Here is a 13,159-nt window from a genome sequence, read left to right as displayed (position 1 = left end):
CTCACGTGTGCTCTGTCCTACATCTGCTGGGCCTGTATGTGCAGCAGCGTAGACGGCAGAAAGCAGCAGAACACGCGCTTCTGCCGACTGCGTGGAGAGGATGAAGGAGCAGCTGCTGCAGACACCTCAGGCCTCACACTGTGGAGTGTAGACAAGGAACACAGAAACCGTTTGACAGCTCATTTAACCCCTTCACACCTGGACTTCCTCCTGAGAAGCAACACAGCAGCTGGGGCTGGTCTGAGTTAACACTGGCTGCAGTGAAATGAACTATTAGCAGGGTGGGTTCCAGATGATGATGATGATGATGATGATGATGATGATTACATATTATTATTATTATTATTATTATTATTATTATTATTATTATTATTATTATTATTATTATTATTACATTGCCATGTAACTGAAAAAACACAGGGGTTTATATAAAAATTTAAATAGTTAGAAGAAAAAAACACATTTTTGTCATAACTCCAAATTATTATTATTTTTGTCTCTCCCAAGTGATTCATCACCGTTTATTATAATATTATCCTCTGTCTTTTTCAGTGAAAATCAGGCATTTTCCTATATTTCATTCACTGATCTTATAAATGTTCATAGAAACTCAGAGTAAATTCAAAGAATATCAGAAAAAATTTTGGAAAAGGTGACTTTTTCAACAAAATATAGCATTAACTGAACATATAAACAAGTGTTTCCATCCACTGTCATTAATCAAACTCTATGGGTTTTACTGGTGAATCAGTGTTGTAGAAGATGACGGTGTTTCTATGACCAACGTCCAAATGGGTCATATCTGATGACCACGAAAAGATGAGAAACTGCATTTTACCTGAATTATTAATAGGGTTAGTGTTTCAACAGTTATTAAACATTTTAGATCAGGAGATGCTTTTGGTCAGTGGTGCCTGTTTGGGTCTTTTTGGTTTTAAAGGAAATAGTCACAGGAAATGGGTTTTCATTGGTGATAAAAGCAAAAACAAATAATCAAGGTTAAATCAGTAAAACAATTAAAACCTGTTTTGATATGAGTCTGTTGAAATATGATTAAAAATTGTTTTCTTCAATGCAATTTAATGCAGATTTGTTTAAAAGTGCACACTAAATCTGAAAAGTGCTGAAAATGTCATCTATAAGTCAACATTATGAGATAACATTAGAGACTTTTCCTGCTTTTTTTTTTTATCTCTGAAAGATGTGATGTAACTCTACTCCCTTAAAACTGGTTACCTCCAATGCTGAAAACCACTCAAATCAAAATTAGACACAAAGTTAAGATGCAACAATCACTTTGTTATTTTATAAAATAAACCTTTAATTTTATAAAAACTTGATCATGATAATAACAATAATATAATGCACAGAAATGGAAGAAACAGCAACAGAGTATATGAAACTAGTGCAAAAAAATCACAAATACAAAAATATATTGCACTTGGTACTTTTTTTAGGTGGAAGAAGTCATGTTTGAACAACATTCTCAATTTGATATATTCATCTTGTAAACATTTATCTTTTTATACTTTGATATTCTTTTCTGAAGCAGGTAGCTTTTTAATATCTGCGTCTGGAAAAATCTACAGCGAGAGAAGCTTTAGTTCAGAGCAGAAACCAACAGGCGACTTATGGTACGTAATCAGGGTTGGTCGGAGTTGTGCTTTTTGCTAGACCCTGTCTGGCTGGATACCTGATTCACACACACATACACACACACACACACATACACACATACACACATACACATACTTTCTCTCTCTCAAACACATTCATTACTAGTTGAGCTTTACTTTAAGTGCTCGAGGTGGTTGTTTATGAAACACATTTCCGCAGTTAACTACCAGAAATTTCATCTGGCTATTTCGCTTGCTCCTTTTTTTTTCTTTTTTTTTAATTTCTTAGTTCATTTTTGTTCACGCAAAGTTAGCTTTACCTCCACCTGAAGCTCAGCGGCGCCTTTAGGCCACAGTCTCAAGCTCAAACTACCATTAAACTAAACAGAGCTTCTGTCCTGTTGTAAATGTGCCATTTAGATTAAAGAGTACAATATTGTTTACATCTCTGGACAGAATCTAGCATATAAACCTGCAAAACCTGCAGTATATTAAACCACCGATAGAAAACAGTAATTACGGTATGTGCAAATCTCATGGTGAGGCAGGAGGATCTTCTGACCACTGGGAGTGCTGTTTTCACTTTGCCTCGTCATAGTCTTACAGTGGTGTCAGAGGACAGGATAGAGAGGATCCAGCATGGCTTGAAATCCCTGGTCCATACGTTCAACAGTCACCGAATACTCTCACAGCTGGCGTGCCCGGGTCAGGGAGGGTCTCGCCTTATTTATGGAGATGTATTATCTGGAGGGAAGCCAGCTATGTGGGTCTGTAGCTAACATTGGTGGGATCCTGAGCTGAGGAAGCTCCGGCTGGTCATACAGAAGTCTTCTGAGCTGCTCAGATCACTTCAGCGGGATGGGCACGCGTCAGGTCTCCTGACATCCGAAGCCCCGCACACCTCCACGGGGTCAGGGTACGGGTCAACCTGGGGGGGAGGGGGAATCACATGTTTAGAGACGGCTCATGAAAGGAGAGTGGCAAAAAAGAAACATAAAACCAACTGTCATGTTTTCAAAAAGCTGGACTTTTTATATGTGAATTCATGCTTTTGATGTTGTCACCTCAATTAATAAGATAAGATAAGATAAGATAAGATAAGATAAGATAAGATAAGATAAGATAAGATAAGATAAGATAAGATAAAATAAGACATTATTTGTCCCATCGTGGGGAAATTTCAGTTAGCACAAAAAACAAAAATGAGTGAAAAAATTAAAATATAAAGAGAAAAATAAAAGATTTGGTATTTATATAAATATTTATAGAACTAAAGAATTAGAATTAAAAATCTAATATTATTTACATATTTACATCATCATAATCTGTTCTAACAAAACATAAATAATTAACTTTACATTGAATCACATCCAGTATTGATCTAATCTGTCACAAGGCTCTTGTTATTTTACTTCATTCTTAACTTGCAGTGTTTTTTAACTGTTTTTAGACCTGTGTCCACATGTATGTATCTTGTCAAAAGTTTAGTCTTTGTTGATTTTAATGTTGTTTTGTCATATTGTTTTTGTTTGTTTGTTTGCTTGTTTGTTATAAACTAACCACAGACATGTTCTGCAAACTAGCTACAATAGCTACAAGTCCTATATACATATTAAAATGTAACAATGGTTAAATGTATTGTCCCTGTCAAATGACATTTAAATAAATAAATAACAACATGTATTTTCATTAATTTAGTTAAATTTTCTTCCGTGAAAGAAACAATGATGCAACTCATAAACAAACACTAATAGTCCTAGTGTAGTATGAGTCCTAGTGTGTCTGTCATTATTTTTATTTCTTTTTTTGCTGCTGAAATGGACTGTCATATTTTGCAACATCCATCTTTTTTGTTGTTTTTGTATTAATTTTCATCTCAGAGTTCAACAAACTACCGCATACAATCATCATGTACTTCTGCTGTTCTCGTTTATGGTCAATGACGTTTCAGAGAAGCATGACCGTGACAACCGCTAACAGGTCTCAGCTTGTTTGTGTCTATTTTCAGAATAAATAAAGTGTATCTGCGTGAGTGTGAGTGTGTGTGGGTATAAACTGTACCTCTGAGTAGAGTGGCGGGGGCAGATATCTGAACTCTGTGATGTATGTTAGCACAGATCCCTGCTCCTCTCCCTCCTCGTCGGACCTATCACAGCCCTGCAGACAATCCCTCCTGTGAGACTCTGATATTGCCAGGTCACTGTAGCTTGGCGGTGCTGCAAGAGAGACGAACCAGCAACGTCAGAGATGCGTTTTGTGTTATGAATTCATGAGAAGAATCAGGTTAAGAAGGGGTAAACATGATGAAAAAGACCGTTTCATGTGAATGTATGTTTCATAAGTTTAACAACAGGGATGGGACCACAGTACCAGTTTGGGAGCAATTCTGGTCTTACATAACTATGACTGACAGTCAGCAAGATGACAGCTGAACTACTTCCCTCTAGTATTTATTTATTTATCTATTTTATTTCATTTTATTGTATTTCTCTTCTAGGGAACTTCCACACTTTGTAGCATTTTTGATACTTTTCATGTATGTATAGAAGCCCTGTTTGTTAACATTAAGCAACATTGTATGATTGCCGTGTACCAAGTGAAAATTCCAATAAAAACTTGACTAAAAAAAAAAAAAGAAGAAGAAGAATCAGGTTTGTGTGTGTTTTTGCAGGGCATACCTTCGGGTCTCTCTGTCAGGCCCAGCCAGTTCAAAGTGCTGCAGTTGCTGCTGATACTGGATGTACGAGTGGCGCAAGCATGAAGAGGTATGGTCCCGATCACCAGCGGCAATGAGAGAGACAAATTCAACCCCCCAGGAACGTCCACATACACCTGCAAACAGAGAGGAACAGTCGGCAACACAGAAATAAATAAATATTTTAAAAAATTAAGGGAGGAGTCAAACAAACCACAGTACAAATTTTATTTCCCAGACCTGTTTTATCAGATCAGTTGTGATGAAGTACAGCCTCTGGGGTTCTTATTTTATTTTGGCTGCATATATTACATAACTGCATTGTGCGCTTGTTACAGCTCGTGTTAATTCCCTCCTTAATACAAGCACATGACCTTATGAAGCTCACACAGATGCCACGCAACAACCTTCATGAAATCCTGCCACCCACATGTTTTCTCACTGCAATTTCGGTTTTGAAAATGTTGAAAATAAACCTGATATTTACATGTTAGACACAGCAGTAGACTTTCACTTTCTTCTTTAAATGAAAGTAAAACAGAATAGGCTGTTAGCAGGTTATTAATAGGAACTGATACGTAAAAGTGGGGGTTTGCTGTTATTGTTGTTGTTGTTTACTTTAGAAGCGTCAAGTCTTGGTCTAGACCAACTCTAAATTTAAAGAGTCATGAGATTACTTTTGTTATGATTTGGGGATATATAAAATTTGATTGATTGATTGATTGATTGATTGATTGATTGATTGATTGATTGATTGATTGATTGATTGGGTTGGTTGGTTGGTTGGTTGGTTGACTTTCTGTTGGTGTTAAGTGAAGTTGTAGTGGGATATTAATGGGTTGCTGTATGGTTATTTTCCAGTGCATCTAATCCAGCCTGATGTATGTATGTATGTTTAGTATTTAGTAGTAGTATTTTTTGTGATTTTTTTGGAATTAAGAGAGAGTAATTATAATTGTAATTGTAATTATATTATATTGTAATATAATTGTAATTCTAATTTCAGAGATCTTTATGTTTGTGAATGGACTAAAGTGAGGACAAATGTGAAGTCTAGATGGACTGGGGTTGTGGGTGTGAAGTTATGGAAAGGACCTGATGATGAATTTAAGTTATTCACTCCTTGGCAAAGTTTAAAAAAAAAAACCTTAAGTTTAAAATTATTTTGGAATATTGAATTGAAATGGTAGATATGTTTTTGCTGTTGTTGATTTTTTTTTTTTTTTCCTGGTTATGGTGTGAATGCTCGATACTGTACACATTTAATTTAATGTAAGCAGTGTATCAGGTGAAAAGGATAGGTAAAAATATAAGCGTTTGCTTCTAGCCTATTTCTCTTTTTGTTTTTATGTTTGTTTTACTTATTGCACTACGTGCAATGATGAATGTACAAACCAAAATAAATACATTAATTCATTTAATGCCTCAGGAAATGAAACAATTTCAATCTAACTATAGAATAATTTGTTGAGAAAAACTGATAAAATCAGTGTAAAAACTCAGTTTTGCCTTTTCATATCAGTATTCCTGAGTGAGATCCATGAGGAGATGCTCTCATTTCTAATTTCCCTGATTTTATTCATAATTACACATGACTTTACAAAACATTTGTTAACTCACCACCAGTGCGTACTCCACTCTGATGATGGGGCAGTCCAGGATGGAAGGGGATACTGGAGGTATCTTGAGCAGTTTGCCCTCCCAGCTCTGGCTCTTCCCCTGTGGCAGAGGGTCTCCTCGCAAATTGGACACCAGCTGCTCGATCTGCTTCCCCTTGCCCTTAGCAAAAAAGGTTTGCGTCTGGTACAGCGCTGCCTTGGGCACCACGACGCGGGACGAGCAGTTCTCCACCTCGGCAAAGATTTGGATAGACTCACCTTGGAAAGAGGGAAGAAGAAATCAGCCTGTCAGACTGAGAGAGAAACGAAATAAGTGAAGAATCGTGAAGACGTCAAAAGGGAGAGTAAAAGGATGTGAAAAGGGAGGGGTCGGCTCACCTGGTGTGTAGCCCTTTCGTTCGATCTTGGCACTGAGGGAGATTGGTCCTGAAGCGCAGAACCAGCAGCACAGTGTCTTCTCCTTGGTACCAGCCTGAGGGGCCTGTTCGCACACAATCATCTGTTTTAACTGAAAACATAAGTACCATTCCTGCCTTCTTAAAATAAATGAACCATGTGCAGTCTGCCTACCAGCAGCAGCGGCGTGTTGATGTCGATGTGTTCAAACACAATGAACTCTTTCTTGACTTTCACAGGGAGCAGCCATGGACGGTGCAGTTCAGCTTTCACCCAGTACCTCACACTGCCATGCTTCCCTTCAAAGGAAGTGGCCAAGGCCCTGATAGATGGGAAAGGAAGGGCGGAGGGAAAAAGAAAAAAACAAAAAAAGAGCATGAGGAAGTGTGGGTGGTCTGTGACTGTAAATGGTCTCTGACATGCACTGGTAGGTTCATACATGTGCATGCGTGAAACAGCGTTTACTCACATCTGAGGCAGGTTGAAGCTGAACGCAAACTCGTGTAAGCCTGCATGCAGAACAGTCAGGCCTTCCTCTGGACAGTCCTCATCTGAAAAAAAAAAAAAAAAAAAACAGGACACATTTCAGATTACATTCAGCACTGGGGTTACACCCTGTCTGAAACAGTATAGACGTCAGATCTACGTCACTGTCAACTCTTATCACTTCACCTCTGAAGACATATTTCAGACTTAGGGGCACAGTGGAAGAGAATGAGATGACACAAAGTACAAAAAATAGATTATTTACTAAACCATACAGAGAGGACACACAAAAAAAGTTGTTTCAGGAAAAAGAATTGAGTCTTTTTTATGACCACTGATACTGAAGTTTGAAAATAAATTCAGTTAATGCCCTTCTTCACTTCTCCAATGATCACATCACCCATTAATGTATTTGAATCTGTTAAAGTTTAGTTTTCTGGTGCCAAATCTTAAAATAACAATATGCTGGACTTAATTACTATTATTATTCAAGTGGCTGAAATAATATGATGTGGTATAAGGAATGCTTTTAACTCGCTGCGATGGTCTAAAGTCCTCCACTACAAAACTGACATAAATATTTGTTCATGGAGTGTTTGAGTTTCTTTCTGCAGGGCGACGTATGTGCCAAGTTTGACACCAGAAATCTGTTTTCCTGCTCAGTTTAAGGAAAAGGTGTCACTGCGCTCACTGTTAGTCTGAAATATTGGAACGTCAAAAACAAGTGTCAACAAAAAAGAGAGTGTGTAACTAACAGTAAATAGTGTGTTGTGGGTATCAAAGGAATTCTCGGTGATGTAGGAAATATAAGTCCAGCAGTTTATAGCCTAAATATTTACAATTTTAGAGGATATAATACCTTTTTATGGACAAAATATATAAGAAACAAATTACACTGGTCTGCGATATTTTAGAAATTATTTGCCTCAGAGTTTAAACACACTAAATCTTACATACTTTAATAAGATTAATTGGAAAACAAATGACAAAAGTGCTGGTTGGATGATATTTACAATGTATATGATGAAGTGTTATTTACACATATGGGTTTATGTACATTTATGTAGTTGATTCATAAATATTCCAGTATAAGGAACCTGAAAAGTGAATGGGCAGACAGTGTTTGGAAGCAGATCTGAGACAGACATTCCTTTTCATTTCAGTAAAACACATTCTCTTATTAATTCAGTTTCACATTTTAATCCAAAACTGACAGTATTTTAACTTTTTGTTTCTTAATTGCTTTTTATTCTAGAGCACAGGTGTCAAACATGTGGCCCGGGGACAAAATCCAGCCCTCCAAAGGGTCCAGTCCGGCCCTGTGGATGCATTTGTGAAATGCAAAAATTACACTTAGATATTAACGATCCTTTTAGTTCAGGTTCCACATTCAGACCAATTCAGTCTCAAGTGGGTCAGACCAATAAAATACTGTTATAATAACATAGAAATAATGACAACTCCAGATTTTTCTCTTTGTAAATGTAAATATTTTCATGTATTTACACTAAAACAAAGTATAATCTCGCAAAAAATGTGAATAACCTGAACAAATATGAACAACCTGAAATGTCTTAAGAGAAGTAAGTACAATTTAAACAATATTCTGCCTGTTATTAAATGTTTTGTGTGTTTGTGGATCCACTGTCACCTGTCTGTTATAATGTACATGTGTAAATGATAAACTGAGGCAGAATATTGTTAAAATTACACTTATTTTTTTCAGTTTGTTGATGTTATTCACATCTTTTGAAAGGATAGTTTGTAAATGTAAACCTTTTCATAATGTACATTTACTTTTTTCGCTCTAAAACAGAGAAAATTTTGGATTGGACATTATTTATATATTATTATGTTATTATTTAACTGGTTCGGCCCACTTCAGATCAAATGTAGCTGAATGTGGCCCCTGAACTAAAATGAGTTTGACACCCCTGTTTTAGAGTGTGTTTTTTTCCACTTATAGACCAGTGTTAAAGAGTGTGTTTTATGTGTTGATTACACATATTCACAAGTTAATGATATAATGTTTATAGAAAATTATGTTACATTAAATGTTTTGTATGTTTGTAGATCCACTGTCACCTGTACAGTATAATGTACATGTGTAAATGATAAACTGAGGCAGAATATTGATAAAACTCCACTTATTTTTTCAGTTTGTTGATGTTATTCACATCATTTGAAAGGATAGTTTGTAAATGTAAACCTTTTCATAATGCACATTTACTTTTTTCGCTCTAAAACAGAGAAAATTTTGGATTGAACATTATTTATATATTATTATGTTATTATTTAACTGGTTCGGCCCACTTCAGATCAAATGTAGCTGAAGGTGACCCCTGAACTAAAATGAGTTTGACACCCCTGTTCTAGAGTGTTGTTGTTTTTTTGTTTTTTTTTTCCACTTATAGACCACTTTTAAAGAGTGTGTTTTATGTGTTGATTACACATATTCACAAGTTAATGATAGAATGTTTATGGAAAATTGTGTTACATTAAACTTTATTTTATTTTAATATATAAAACCATAATTTGTTCACTTAAAATACAGAGTAAAAGCAGGCTATAAATGGGAGTCATAAAGAGCTGCTGAGGAAACACACCCAGAGAGGCACAGAACATGACCTCTAGCCACTTCCTCATTTCTACTATTATTGTTTGTGTTGAGAATTCTCTTTAAATGTCGCCGTTCGACCCTGTTGAACTCCAGTTTTCTGCCACCTCAGCACTCTTTTCATTTAATCCCGCATCTCTGCACTTTGTGAGTCCGTCTGTGTGTGTTCATATGTGTGAGAGGAGTCATAAAAAGGCTCGTATGCGTCTGGGTTTGTGCGTATGTGTGCGTGCGTGCGTGCACGAGCGCGGGCGCGTCAAGTCACCGGCACCACAGAGCAAGCAGGAGTAGACCGGTATGAACCAGACTGAGCAGCTTCCTTCAGCTGGAAACTCCAACGCATGCATTACAACTCGGCTTCCCATTGGTGCAGAATGTGACATGAATTAGAGCTCGACTTCTGATTGGCTCAGCCCCTGACAGGCCCCTGCCCACATTTGTACAGCCATGTGGTGTGTGGCGTGAAAGGACGAGGAAGAAGAGGAGGAGGAGGAGGTAGTGGTGGTGAAGTGGGGAGATGGAGGAAGGGTGTAGTAACTGCACCAACTGTGAACTCCAGGTAGACCCACGCAAAGCCTCAGAGTGGGAAAAAATGATGAGGAAAAAAAAAAAAACAACACCTGCTGCATTTGCATGGTTTTATTCATCAGCAGAACCATCCAACAAGTTTCCCATCAGCCCTTGCTTCCAGGCATAAACATTTCCCTCCTATAATTTTATTTTCCGTTGACCTTTTTATGACTGTTATCATTGTATCGTGAATAAACAACACACTGACAGAATGTGTTTATATAAAGTCCTCAGAAGTTTGGATCCTCCTCTGTCCTAATGATGATGATGATGATGATGATGATGAGGAGGAATATGATGATGATGATGGAGAAATGACCCTTAAAATATAATCTAGCACAGTTTCAGAGAAAAATCCATATTATATCATGGTTTTATCCAGTAAAGAAGAAACATTATTATTATTATTATTATTATTATTATTATTATTATTATTATTATTATTATTATTAATTTATTTATTTATTTATTTAGGTGGGGGTGGGTGCTGCAAAAATAAAATAAAATAAACTATACAACTTTTTCTAACCAATTGGAAACATGAGCAGGCGCTGATGTAACAGTTCCCCACACTGGGTTTTGCGCATCTTGCAACAAATTTCCATACATAACTTTCTCCGTCATTTATTTGCATGGTGTTTTACAAGTGTGTTACAGTTCGGAGGTGGTACAGTGCAGGGCTTTGCAAGCAGCTCAGATATTAGTCCTCACACATAACAATCTGCTGTGCACACACACACACACACACACACACACACACACACACACACACACACACACACACACACATCCATGCAGAAGCGGTCTGGTCCTCCTCCCCTCCCCTCCTCCCCTCCCCTCCCTCTCTGGCAGTTTCTGAACAGGTTTGAACCGCTTCTAACAAAGGGAGTTGCCTGAGCTAGACTTCAAGATGTAATCAGCCTAAATGGATCGATTTTCCCATGTTTGCGTGTTTTCTGTTTTGTCGAACACCAGTCTTATTTGCGCACTTTAGATTTTCGGCTCGATTTTTATAATATTTCTTCCCAGGGTTTCATACATCGATCGCAACTTTTCTCCCCGAAGCAAACTGTGATGCCAGGATGCAGATTACTGGAAACAGAGGCATTTAAAGCTCCACACTGTCTGTCAGTGTTGGTTTTGCAACTAAAAAGCATAATTCTACACATATGAAAGGGTGTGTGTGAATGTGTGTGTGTGTTGGTTTGATGGAAGTGAGGTACTGAACCCAGGCACCGCATCAGCTGTTGCATCAGCACCACACGCACACTGATGGGCTGCAGGTTTGGGGGGGTTCACTGTTGTTTTGGACACCACTGCACCCTCCATGTTAGGAAAAAAGTTTCAGACTAACTCGCATCAACACACTGATGAACAAACACACTGCTGTCAAAAGTTTGCAGTCATCAGCTGAGGCGCATCCCTCCACCCTCTGCGCCACTAACCCTGTGCACACTTTACACTTTCTTACCTCTCTCCTCTCCTATCAAAGTGTCGTAGTGGTGGAGATATTCCACCTCCTCCGTGTAGTTCTGAGTGTAAGCCGTGTTGGCCCCGGCGTTCCGAGACTCCGTCCATCGGACCTTGGCGACTCCTCTTGCGGTTATATCCAGACTCTTGACCCGCACATCCCCGGTCACCTCCACCACCACCCTCCCTGACACCAGGTCCCCACCGGAGTACGCCGGCAGGTTGTTCTCATTCAGACTGTCAAAGTAGATTGCCAAGGCCCTCACTTTGCCCAGTACCATGATGGCAAATTAAAAAAAAAATATGGAAAAAAAAAAAAGCTACAAACTAAAGAGTCTATGGAGGAGAAGTAGTTTTTAGAGCCTTGTGGCACAAACGCATGCGCCTAGCTCCGGGGCCCCAGCGCAGAGCCGGCTGTGCGGCAGCCTGTGTGATGGCTCATCTGGCTGGGAAGCACAGCTGATGGTCCGCCTCAGCTCTCTGCTCCTCTCGGCTCTCCTCCGCCTCTGCTGGTGTCTCTCCGGTCTCTCTGCTGCCGTCAGCTTCCAGGCGCTCGGCTCTTAAAGCGTCTGTGCGTAAAAATACCCTCACTGAGCATGTGCGCACAGACCGGCCGGCCTGCGCGCTCAGGAAAGAAGCTGAAGCTCAGCCTCTAAAGCAGCAACAACAACTCTGACAAATACTGAAAAACACACTGGGAGGATATGTCTGCGCTTGTCCCCACAGGTGATAGAAGTGAGGAAAGCTGGGGAAGTTCTACCACGGGCAGACATTTTCTCAAAGCTGTTACTGAAATGCGAAAACACGACAGGAAATGGACTAGAACACAAGCTATGGACTGATATAGAATATGTCCGAACATTATAACTTCATTATAGCACAGTGAGCCTAACCCTCCGGTATCCCGTCCAGCAATGCCCTTATAAGCACCAAAGTGTGTCTTTTTGGCACACTTGTGGAATAATATCAAAAACAATTTCATACAGTTTGTTTTTAATTCTTTTACACTTTTTTTCTATTTCATCAACTTGAACTGTAAATAAAAATACCAAATACTCAATAACTGTCACATTTTTTAACCCCTTAAATGCTGTGTTTGTAATGTAAACAAACCATTTTTTGGGGGATGCAAAGAACACAAAAAAATAAATAAATAAATAAATAAAAAATTCAATATACTACATAAAAAGTGGATCACATATTATTTGATTTTTGCAGCCTGGCATATGTCAATGATTAACTCCAACACTGGTTAATTTGCATTATTATTTTTGGCGCTAGGTCAAATGTACAAAAATACTAGCATCTGTCACCAAGTGTGCGTAAAATGCACACCTATAAATCAAACTATTAAATATTATATATTGATTTATTTTTCTGCTCTAATTTGATTTTATTTTTGTGAATCAAGGTCAGCCGTAATCATACAGATCAAATGGAAGAAATAGTGCGTTTTAGGCACACTTGGGAGACAGATGCTAGTCTTGTAATTTTCTTTTGTTTACAATGTGCAAAGTTTAGGTGGTGGCCAGAATTTTAAAGATCATGCAAAAATGAACAACTTTTGAATTCTAACCTTATTTAAATTGTGAAAAATAATATGAAGTTTTTTAAAACAAAGTGCAAAGTGTGCCTAAAAGGCGCACCCGGATACCGGAGGGTTAAAGGAGCAAGTGTTTTCTGTCTGCAT

General features: G+C 38.1%; 1 protein-coding gene across 1 annotated transcript; it reads right to left on the bottom strand.

Moving 5' to 3' along the window:
- Positions 1-1,448: 1,448 nt before the first annotated feature.
- LOC115430313 (arrestin domain-containing protein 3-like) lies at positions 1,449-12,019 on the bottom strand. Its single transcript, XM_030150263.1, has 8 exons — positions 11,471-12,019; positions 6,796-6,877; positions 6,501-6,648; positions 6,309-6,411; positions 5,932-6,188; positions 4,295-4,448; positions 3,678-3,832; positions 1,449-2,544 (listed from the first exon to the last, which is right to left on the bottom strand). Exons 1-8 carry the CDS (start codon positions 11,748-11,750, stop codon positions 2,467-2,469), a joined length of 1,257 nt encoding a protein of 418 aa, XP_030006123.1. The 5' UTR covers positions 11,751-12,019; the 3' UTR covers positions 1,449-2,466.
- Between the last annotated feature and the right edge of the window lie 1,140 nt (positions 12,020-13,159).

Source organism: Sphaeramia orbicularis, chromosome 12 (genome assembly GCF_902148855.1).
Source record: "Sphaeramia orbicularis chromosome 12, fSphaOr1.1, whole genome shotgun sequence".
Lineage (NCBI taxonomy): Eukaryota > Metazoa > Chordata > Actinopteri > Kurtiformes > Apogonidae > Sphaeramia > Sphaeramia orbicularis.
Note: the sequence above shows the minus strand (reverse complement) of the source record. Positions and strands in the feature narration are given on the sequence as shown.